This window comes from Opisthorchis viverrini (genome assembly GCF_000715545.1).
Source record: "Opisthorchis viverrini unplaced genomic scaffold opera_v5_236, whole genome shotgun sequence".
Taxonomy (NCBI): domain Eukaryota; kingdom Metazoa; phylum Platyhelminthes; class Trematoda; order Opisthorchiida; family Opisthorchiidae; genus Opisthorchis; species Opisthorchis viverrini.
Genome location: NW_008751896.1, coordinates 691,927 through 703,593, shown reverse-complemented (window position 1 = coordinate 703,593; position 11,667 = coordinate 691,927). Strand labels below are relative to the sequence as shown.

General features: G+C 43.6%; 1 protein-coding gene across 1 annotated transcript; it reads right to left on the bottom strand.

The window, feature by feature from the left end:
• Positions 1-9,969: 9,969 nt before the first annotated feature.
• On the bottom strand, positions 9,970-11,565 carry T265_08831 (hypothetical protein; the record flags this gene model as incomplete). The annotated part of the gene is given in 4 exon segments (XM_009174743.1): positions 9,970-10,194; positions 10,581-11,231; positions 11,248-11,438; positions 11,469-11,565. 4 exon segments carry the CDS (start codon positions 11,563-11,565, stop codon positions 9,970-9,972), a joined length of 1,164 nt encoding a protein of 387 aa, XP_009173007.1.
• Between the last annotated feature and the right edge of the window lie 102 nt (positions 11,566-11,667).

Genomic DNA, 11,667 nt, shown 5'->3' with positions numbered 1-11,667 from the left:
CAAAGACTAACTGTCGTGACGCATTTCCTTTTCGAGCGTCTTGCTCACCCATTTGACGCTCTAGGGGGGGGGGGTTCTGTAGCACTTGTAAACTGCTCTTTTTCATGCTCAGTATCATCTTCTTTTTTCCCATCATTACCAGTCACATCGCTGTACAAAAGTTTGTTTTACTAAAATACAACCGCTACCGCCGCACGTTGGCTCCAACGTGACTTTGAGACTTCTGCTGAGTGACTGTTGTTGTGACCGCCGGTTAGCTATATCTGACCGCTGCTAATACTAAACGTGAACAAACATTTCAGCTACAAACGCTGGACTAATATATTCACGCTTGTGGAATAATATTTCGATCACCGGAGATCTGGGATACCAAGAAGATAGAACTATTCTTTGTGTGGTGGTTCAACGGAATACGGAACAACGGAATTTCCTATTTTGAACTGTGAGTCAAGATTTACTTGTATTTTTCTCTTTGTGACTCTGTATCTGGCTTGCACCAGTAATTTGTTCAGTTCACTAGAGACTCCATAGGGCCGTTAACCACTACAGACCCAACAGTTTGACTTGCTCAGCAGCAGGGGGCTGCACCGAACGGAAGACGCGGAAAATAAGGCATTGTTATTCCACTTCCGATGCGGCTTCCCGCAGCAGCAGCACCGGACTCTGTTTTTAAAGGTAGTTACATGGTACTTAGTAATGTGCCCGAGGCCACGGGCAACGTTTGGGCGATTGAGGTGTGCGGTTTTTAGAACCAATCTTTTTCAGCTCTTCCTTGCTCGAGGGAGGACAGCATCTGCGCCTTCATGGATAGGACATGCTGCTTGCCTGGGGGAAACATCTTACTGCCTTTAAAATCCTACCGCATAGGACAAGGCGACTTTACGTGGTACGGGATCACACTGCTCTTGCGCTGACCGCTCACCATGCAGCGTCTTCATTACAATCATCGGCGACAGCATGACGTCGGTGTTCAACACTGATGCTCCACTGTCGTGCAACCATGATTTATTCAAAAGACTTAGTGTGAAGAAAGGAACTAAAGTGGACGGGAGCTATCTACACATCCATACACTCATTCAGGCAACCTGGATGAAAGCTGACAACAACAACACGATCATATCGATAAACAACCATACATCGCAACGTCTATCCACCAGTTTCAGTCGAGATCTCACGGTCCGTTAGGCACAATTCCACACTGATAACACCTTACCGCTCATAGTTAGGAGCTGCCACGGCCGGGAAACCTGAGCTGCATAAGATTGACCAGTAGTACGAGCCAATTGCCGGTCCGGCAGCAAGTTGAGCTCTGATTGGCCAGAAGTCTGGACCCAACAACTAAGCATAACCCAGTGCTAGTACCCATTATTCGAACATTGCTCTCAGCTGCTAAATTTTTACAAGTAGAGTGAAACTTTTTGCGCCAAAATGCTACTTTTTGTTGCTTGCATGCTCAAAATAAAAAGCGTTATAATCTACGTTCATATTTTTTCAGCTCACCAAATTTCATTGTCCACTGAAGAGTTATGTGGGATAATTTCTATGCATCAATGAGACCCCGGGTGTCTAAATAGAGCTTACATGTTTGACCCGGTACCCTCAATTAAAAGTGACCGAATGCTTTAATCCATCAGGGACATGTCGTAGTTGTCGAAAGTTCCATTCCATTGTGCGAATACTGAGCTCCTGTGTGGTTATATGACATGCAGAAGGTATCAGAAACTCTAGAATGTTGTCGCTCCATACACTTCGTACACGACACGCTATTCAAGTGTTCCTGAACTGGTTTCCTTAGTTACGTTGCGGCCGACCTTTACAAACCGTTGTTTGAAGGAAGGTATCTATCAAATAAGGTTCTTGTATTTGATGGCATATTTGAGGCCTTAAGATCTTCAGTGCAGACGCAAGTTCGCTAAAAGTTTTTGAAATGGACAAGGAGTCCAATGTGGGTGCGGAATTAGTGTTTTAATGGCTGCCGGTGGCTTCGCGCATTGTCTCTGAACACAGTGGGAAATTTTGTGGAAAAGCAGGCTTCTTCGTGTGTTTTCTTACGTGTCGGATTTGAAAATAAGCTCAGAACGTTCGATAAAACTCAAATTGGCAAAATAAGGTGGCCACTGCTTTCAAGTACTCTCAAAAACTGCATGCGATGAGACGGTCTGGTATGTAGCACTCTCGTAACACGCTGTTCTGGGAAATATCACAAATATGGTGAACTTCGGGTAAGCTGTCACACCGGGTACGGTGGTCGCGGTACCGTCATCGAGATGCCATACTTGGGTTAGTGGACAGCCCCGTACGCGAACAACTCGGATGACCGTTTAGGGTTATCATTGTAGATAGGATATTCTTGAGTCCATCAAGGCTTCACGGTGGCTCATTGCTGCCATTCAAACAGGGTAATAAAACAACCATGTCTACATTGGGGACTCAAAATAGGGAAAAGTGTCCAAAAAATCTACTGGAAAACACTTTGATGTGAGTAAGAATACCGCTCAAAATAACATACTATCAACAATTGTCACAATTCCCGGCTACTTCAGTGTGGCGACGTTGCCCGATTTAAAACACGATAATCGATATTCAGATGCGGGTGATAGGTATGCGGTTGATGCGAACCTGTGTGGACATATGTGGGCATGAGCGACGCACACTGGCTAGGTTACGTGCAATTAAGGTCACTTGGAGCTTGCAAATACATGGGATATCTGGTAGTGTTGCGTCTTTGTACGATGAGCTTACATCAGAATGGAGCTACTAAGGCCTAAAATACGTGGAGCTTTGCAAGGCCAGTTGCCTCTAAGGCGTCATATTGTACGCTTTGCGAATCTCGGACAACTCTCCCCTCTTCTATCAATGGAACCTTCGATTCGTTGGGGGGTCTCTCAAGGCATATGCTGCAACCGGGGCAAGCTCGAACCGGAAACAGAAGTCTGGCAAATTAGCTTCCTTTTTAGTTTTCCATTCCCTAATTGCAGAAGCCGTATTTTGAGGCTCATCATCATGCGGAAAGAGTATGTATTTGGAGGAGGACATGCATTTGAATTGAGAGTTGAGTATGAGGGGCCTTCCTTGGTCATTGGATTAGGCTGCCGTGTTTGGTTAAGCCACATGAGCACGCACATGAGCACGGATCCAGCAATTACGGTGAGTAGTCGAGGTAAGTGACAGTTTGCCGTTATCATGACGATCACTTTATGGCGGTCAACACCCATATAGCGTCATATTCGCAATATGAATTATTCCTGTAGCTGTCTCTTGACGCTTCAATATCTATAGGCCTGTTATGCATATCTGAGAAAATCGACCATCTACAGGGCTGGCTCTCGCATCGTCAATTCGTAGTCCATGCTGTTGTCTAACAATGCTGTACTCAATGGGCTTTTGGCTTCCTTTGGAAAATGTGTTGTGGCCAGGTTCGCTGGATAAATTACCTCAATTTTTAACTCTGAGGAGTGTGAGGCAGCTGAACCTCATAACCGATCTCCCAGGGTCAGATATGCATTGAATATTCTTCAAATGTTATTTTATTTTTAATGGGCACCGAAAAACGCCAAAATATGCTAAAGTGCGATTTCGTCTCTCATCTTGCATACTCCTGTAACAAAATGCGAATCGGTGATGGTCCGTTACCTTAAAATTTCCGTCACTTAAACAAAATGCTACGAGCAACCTGTCACTGAAAGAAGCCAATATATTTGACGGACTACCCGCAAAAATCACAACTTCAATAATCCTATAGTTTACGCAAAAATACTCCTGGTGAGCTTTTAGTGAGCGGCTCTTGTTATAATGAGTAGTGGTTGTTTTCGACGGCATGTTAGCTTATGCTGTTGAGAAAAATAGTAAGTCGCGGGAAGCGCCGTTCTTACAGAATTTTCGTTTTGCATTCACTTTAAAGACGACCTACTCGATAGCCGTCTGAGTGTAGAATAAATAGCCATTAAAGGGAGCAACTCCATTTGTTTAAGCTTCGCTCACCGATTATTAGAGGCACCCATCCAATCAGTTTACTCGCGTCAATCTGTTTTGTTTGTCCTGTTTATAATGCATAACAACCACATAGTTAATGTGACAGATTTTATGCAAGATCTCGACAGGCTGCTTGATAAAACCATACCTACCTGGATCAGCGGTTGTTGGGTTTTATCCATCATGTTCAGCGAAGGGATAAAGTGCGACGATATTCAAAACGAAAACGAAAATGACTGAAGGCCTGAAAAGCTGCGAATAAACATTGTTATTATCATTATTATTATTAGGCTTCATTCATTCATAATTTGACAGTGCGACCTGAAAAGTGAAAAGTGATTTAGTAATCAGTGATGAAGAACCGAATACACAATATTCACATACCGCAACGACAAATGCCCATACGAGTCCCTTTTATAATGTAATGATGTCAGGCCTCGCCAGTACGCAATAAATAATGTGAAGTCAGCTGACTTTGTACAATCAACCGGTGTTCAGAAGAACCCGTAATGAAATATTAACAACTTTCCACAAGTTTCCATTTATTTTCTGCAACTGACCTATCTCCCTTGGGCTAAGTAGCGACATACTTCATAGAGGAATCGTCCAAATTCATTTGAGCTAAATGATGAACCGCGGCCCGAACGCACGAAACTAAGCGGATCAAGTGCAGCAAAGGGCAACACAAAGCATATTACCTCAATAAGGGAACTTCTACCTGAACAAGTAGCGGACAACGAGAAACAGAGATTCTTGTCTACAGCCATCAAAGGCAGTGTTCATTTGAAGTCAATGCTTTAACATTAAAATTTTGCAGGGCTTCAGTGACTATACCACCGGATTGTTTGCAAAAACGCAGTTTCAGTTTTGCACAACTCAGGCGTCCTTCAGAGTGACCGAAAGGTTCATGGCACGAAAGAAATGTATTATGCATTTTGCTCCAAAATTGCACAGTGTTGTTTGTAAGCATTTCACATCCATTAGAGTTGAGATGTTTGTACAGACACACCGAAAAAGCATGTTAGTGGCTAAGTTTTTGAAGCCTGGTTTATAGGTACCGTCAGGAGAAAAAGGTGATAAATCAAACCAACATCGCTAGATTTCGTCATTTTTAATTTCCCCCTATTTGCCGCGTTTAATATATGAACGCAACGGACCGTTGATTGGTTACAATCTAGACATGGGTCGTGAGTAGATTGTGCTTTCATCTGTGCAGTGCTCCGTATGCTCCCTCCTCAGTTGCAGACTGAAATTTCTCGGAGGCAAACGGTGTATCTGAGGATACTGCCATCGCCCGTAGTCTTGCTTGACTGCATCAAAATCTGCAACACCAGCCGAGTGAGTTTGAAGTAGCAGAATTATTCCCGGATTAATAATGGCCACCACTGCATCAACTAACAATTTCATGAAACTTTCAAGCGCTTTCTCAAAATCCGCAGCGACTAAGGAGGTGCGTCGTGAGTGATTGTGTAACCCTTATCAGAAGATCGGTTTATCTAGCAGGAAAAGTACGCGAACAAGCCAAGTAAACGTTATTGAAACTTCGGATCTTTCGAAACGGGCCGTTCTAGCAAAGCCCTGAGCCCCAGTTTGATCATATCTGTATTAGTTTTACACCAGGGGAATCTGAGTTTAGTGGTGAAAATCGTGCGTCCATCGTGATTCAACTGAAATTCACAATTATAGCCATGGCGAAATAAAACAATAAGGAGTTTGATGGTGATCTTAATTCTTTCCACAACTGGTGATATTATTTACACAGGTATATGCACCCGTAGATTTTGTCGCACGCGTTACATCATCTGTTACGCTTTGAAATTACGTCGCTTTGTTCGTTACTATGGAAAGTATTCGACGAAACTGGTGAACATCATTTCAACCCACAAAAGTCTCCCAGATTTCGTCACCTTTTAATGGGTGCTTGTTGAAGGGCATTGAGGATACCAAGCAACCTCATTATACTATAGTGAGGTACGTTATCTCTCCTATCCGCATGTTTCGCGATCGGATAAGCGTTATGTGCAAAAATCGGTATACAGTTTGACTATGATCAACAACCACCCCTTACATCTGTCGCTAATAAGTCGTGATGAGGATTTGCGCTTCCATAGAAACTTTGAGGGCTGAACGGTTTTCATTGAATAAATGCTTAATTTCAGAAGTTGTCCGCTGAATGCCGTCTGAAATTCATAGCAAGAGGCTTGCACTTTGGATCATGGTGTGCATAGAATGCGAGACGTTTTGTTTTGGCGGCGATTAGACCACAAAGCATGAAAAAAGATTTTCAGGGGTTTCCGAAGCATAAGAAAATCGTGTCCAAGTGAAAATTCACAGAAGTTTATTTGTTACTGAAAACCTGTGGGATGAATACATCCTTTGTTTGTGTCACTTCAATAAAAACAATGTTCAAGAATAAACCCTTTGTGCTGATGACGATGGAAGCACGATTCGCCTGTTACGACTACATTTCGGAACCTTAACTTCCTTATCTTTCACTGTCAAGAGAAGCTCAAAGTGGAACGCCATTGGCTTTCATATCGGTTACTGCATCCTTGAGACATTCAAAGGCCGCAACAGTGGTGCAAGATAATTTACTTCAAACAGATGAAGTGATCCTCCGACAAGTGTCAGTACTAAAAGTACCCTTTTTATGTTTTTCCGGTCGCAGAAACATTGGGGCGTTTACAACATATGTTTCGGGTATAGTTACGGAGGAAATATGACGACTTCATCCTAGCAGAAATCAAATGTTCGTACGATTATGTCTGAGAACATGGAGGTCTTGGTGTGACGTTCGATATGGTTTCGGAGCGATGTTGATTGTTTGGCAGCTGTTTTAGCGCAACTTCAATGTTATTTGCCCAAATGGGTTTTTAAAGCCCCGACTTGTTTTCAAAAGCTTCCGGTGTGTAATATTCAAATAGGTTTCTTCGATAAAATTCGCCGCTGGCTATTCGCACAATGAGATTGATTTCTCGAAAACTACGGCATTTTCAGACTTGCCACTTCATAGTGCAGAATGTCTATGTATAATATATATGCTCCTGTATTATTGAAAATCATTTACTGTGGCGAGTTGTTTTAGTGAGCGAATTCTCAAGGTCAATAAACTCCACCGACTGTGAATACGTTACCTAATGATAAAAAATCGTGTATTGTGGAAATCGTTGACTTACATACAATGAACGTAACTTTCAGGTATTTTTCCACCGGAACAAATTTCCTCAACATTCTGGAATCTAAATGGCCATGGAGATGCAACATTTGCGTAGGCGCATTCGTGCAAACAAATTTTTGTCGATGATTCTTTGTTGCCAGTAAAAATTCCGTAGTGCACGCTAGTTATTTTCTAAGCGTCGTGAACGTTCGCTGGCAAAAACCAGAGTTTTCCATTATAGGTTGCGAAATATGCTAGAACATGGAACATGGAACATGCTAGGAACATGGAATATACGCCAATCATAGCGGACAGCTGAACGCTCTTAACCGACGCACACGACTAACATGCGGGTAGGGGTACACGGTGCCTAACTAACTAGCGCACCCATCCATCTGTAACTGAGAAAAGGCTCAAAAGGAAAGTCAGTGAATTTTGAGATATATTGCTCGTTTTGAAGTTTACGTATGTCCTCCTGGAAGGCGCATTATCTTCTCCTTGAGAAGCGTTCATTTGGCCGTTGAAGTCCTGAAATGAGAGGAAGATATAATTCATTTTATCGAAATATCACCATAAGGCGGGCGGCCGACAAACTGGTAGAGATACTTACCCCAAAATTCACTGCAGCGACTGTGCTGTCGTAGATGCCTGTTCACACAATGCCACCTTCAGCGGTTATTTCGCATGCCTATTTACTGCACCTCTCAGGAAATACGAGACTTACATGAAGTACATAGGACCTCATTAACAGGAAAAATTTTCGGAGCCGATGGGTCACATGAAATCATCTTCGTCTCTTTCATCTAGGTGGCTCTCTACAAAGTTAGTCGTAGTTGTCAGACATTGACCCACGGATGTCGAGTAATTCTTATGTGGACCCGAAAACACGGACGCACACAGACTTACGGGACACACTGTGCTATGAATCTGTGCTTCGGTCCAGGTCAACATCATAGGAGCGGGTAGCAAGCATAACTCTGGGTTTTCTGGATGGGCCCGGAGCTAAGAATCAAAAGTGATTTATTTTCATGTGGACTCACTTTTGGGACAGGCCTGAAGAGCTCCACCACAAAGTGGGCAAGGTTCACCTTCACAACAGTCGGCGTGATATGACACGCGACCCGTTGCACTCCAGCGGACACTAGTAGTATTAGGCAGGTCACAGAGCACACAGAACCCAAAGCCATACGTCAGCCGGGGTGGTTGCTGACTCAAGTTTCTCGTCGAATGCATCTCGAACTCCCGCATGCAATTCGAAAGGCGTCCCGACACGCTGAGTGGCTCATGCGGGAGTTCGAGATGCATACGTTGTACCACCGCGACAGACGGCAAATCCTGGAGGGTGATGCCTACGTTCTTAACGTGATCTGTCGAATGACAACATATGCATCCTACCCCGATTTGAGGCACTTGGGACTGCGATCGCCGCGGCTGCCGTGTGAAAGTGTTGGAGCAAACAGGATGAGGTCAAGTTACGTAAACTAACCTATAGTTTGCGTTGCAAGTGCGGAACCAGTGCGGAAATGAAACAAGTTTCCGCACCCAGTCCGCACCCGGGTGCGGAAAATTTCGCATAATATCCGCACACTTCTGCACCCGGGTGCGGAAATAGTGTAGACGTTTCCGCATCCAGGTGCGGAAAATCCACAATCAGTACCGGGATTTCTGCACCCAGTCCGCACTTAGCTAAAGTTCGACGGGCAAATACAGCCCATTATACGGATTTATCTCTTTCCCTAGTACGATTCAGTAACATCCTAAACACTAAGTGATAACTCATCTGCCCCCACATAATTGCTCAGCGTGTTACCTTTCCGGATATCAATAAGCGCTCTCAAGTACAAATGTTTTGACGAGTGAATTTTTAAAAAAATACAGGGGGAAGATCAATTGTCATCCTTGGTGGCTCTCTGCAGGCGCTTCCGAAATTTCTGCCGTTCGTTCTCCAGCCAGCGATGAACGATTTCCTTTATTTGTCGCAGATTTGTGTTCGGAAACTTCTCAGTTGTCGTGTCTGTAATGAAGAACATAATTATTGAATTTCATCCAGACACTGACTCAACTAGCTAAATATAAAATAACAATTAACTACTTATAAATAATTCCTTGGGCCAGCCTGGTTGACTCGAAGGGTTTTTTTCATTTATTCCGCGCCATTTGAGAAGTACCGCTAGCCTTGTTGCCAACGTCCGCATAAGCACGTTGGTCACGTACACTTGTACATCGCCAGCCTCCTGCAAGAGACACCTTTCCATCTTTGTGAAATCAACAATCGTGACTACAACTTATACTTACCAGTTGTGCATAGCGTGGACCATCTCATAGATGTTCTTCATACTTTCGGAGATCATCCATGGATGAGAGCGGAAGAGGGGGCTCGTTGAGTGCCTCAGAACTGCTGGTGGGTACTAAAGCGTCTAGCTTCATATGCAGTCTATGGAGCCATCTATGGAGTTTAATTAAAACATGGTAATGTACTCACTGAGAATGAGTTTGGCCAGGCCCGGGGAAATTACGGTGGCCACGGAATTTGTAGAGTTAGTTCTAGAAAGTAAAGTACATGGAATGTCAAGAAAACTTGAGGATCGGTGTAGGACTGCGTGGTTCTGGATCGCCCATGGCGGGAACTGCTGATAGATTCTAGATGGTTGTAATGAAATAAAACGTACGTACTACATATCATCGGGGCATCACGAGGGACGGGTGGCGCGTCTTGAACGGGAATGATACTACTAAGCTTGGCGGTCGGGTTGGTACATCTGAAAATGAGGATTTTACAAATTGAAAAGTTGGTGGGTCCGGGAGGACCTACAGTCATTTTGGAGGTGGTGGACTTATGACTATGTTGGCAAACAAAGTGGTGTCACCACTGGAATCACGATCCGACCCGTCCGTAAAATCAGACGGCAGCCGTTTCTTTGTACAGCAACCATCGTAATACGATTGATAAACATACTGTTTGCGCCTGGATTGACGTACAAGTCGTTCACCGTTTTGCTCCGCAGAGGAGGTATGCCCTGAGTCAAGGGCTTCCTGGTGAGCACTCGGTGCATCCGGAAAAGTTTCTAGAACATTTTTAACTAAAAATGAACTTACTGCACTGCCCATACATTTCGTACGTGCACGACTTGAGTGGACATTTTGGTAGATTATCCCCCAGTAAGTTGGCATAAAGAGTGCTGCTTGTGCACGAGAGCCAAAGGACTGAATCGGGCGGTACAAACCACGATTCATGCACTATGCCAACAGAGTTGTCCGCAAATATTAGAACAGCGTACATGGCTGAAAAACAACTTCCAAATACAACATTTAACAGAACATCCACATGCAAACGGAAGCTTTGATGGAATAACACAACACCAACATAAATATGTATATATGTATTATAAGCTAATGAGTAATACAAGTAACAAATGCACGCGTGTCGAGTGCCAGTGGTAAGAGTACTGACTAATCGATAAGGGCATGCAAAATGGGGAAGTATATACGAGTCTCTGTGGGAAAAACGTAGACATTTACAAGATATTTGGTCGACTGATGCAACCAGCCGAGCGTGTTGCAAGTTGGAGCATTGAAAAACTAAAACGTCTGTCGATATCAATACGTGAGTGTAAGACGGGAGAACAGTTTTGAATTTCTTGTACTCAGTAGTATCTCCAGAAAAATTTAAAATGACAGCTTGTTGACTATCAAGCAAAATGCAGTTGTCGGGAAAGTTTTTCGAAAAAACGATATTCCTATGAATGAAATTGTGACATCCGGCAGTGGCTGATGGCCTCAGTCGCAAACCAACATCATCTAAAAATGTCTTTCTCTCGACAGCATCCAATCTCACACGCTCGGCCAGTCGGCGGTAAAGCTGAACAGCTGGTGGTTTTGGCCCATGTATGTAATGCTTCAAATGCCTTAGCTCCGATTTATAGGGAAAACAGGGAAAACGATCCAAGCAACCATAAAGCTTGACGAAATTAGATAAATGGGAGAAGAAGTGTACGTTGAAGACTAAATGGCTGGGACCAAAAATAGCAGCAAATTTTGACACAGCAACCTTGGAAACATCAATTAAAAAATAAGCATAATGTTGTGAAAAAAGGTGAACAGCCTATGAAAGTGGTTACCGAAAAATACATGAAACATTCGTAAACGTCAGGATGTAAGATGTCTTGTAAAACAACGGGTCCTATGTACAGAAGAAACTGTCGTAGCTCAGATGCCTTCCACCGATCCAGGTCTACGACATCTCGACATTTTCGGGGAAAATCACACTCTGTTGCTACACTCTGTTGCACACACACTCTGTTGCTACACTCTGTTGCTCAGTGTTATCATTCAGCAGCACTCTGTTGACACTCTGTTGCTACACTCTGTTGCTCAGTGTTATCATTCAGCAGATTCCAGGACTCCAAAGAAAGCCTGGCTTTTTGTCTTGTCCACATATCTCCGAGTGAGTTGAGAAATTTCCGCACTCAACCAAGACACACAATATGCATGTAATCTGGTGGGAAACCGTCAATCATGGGAAAATTTAACTCCTCCAT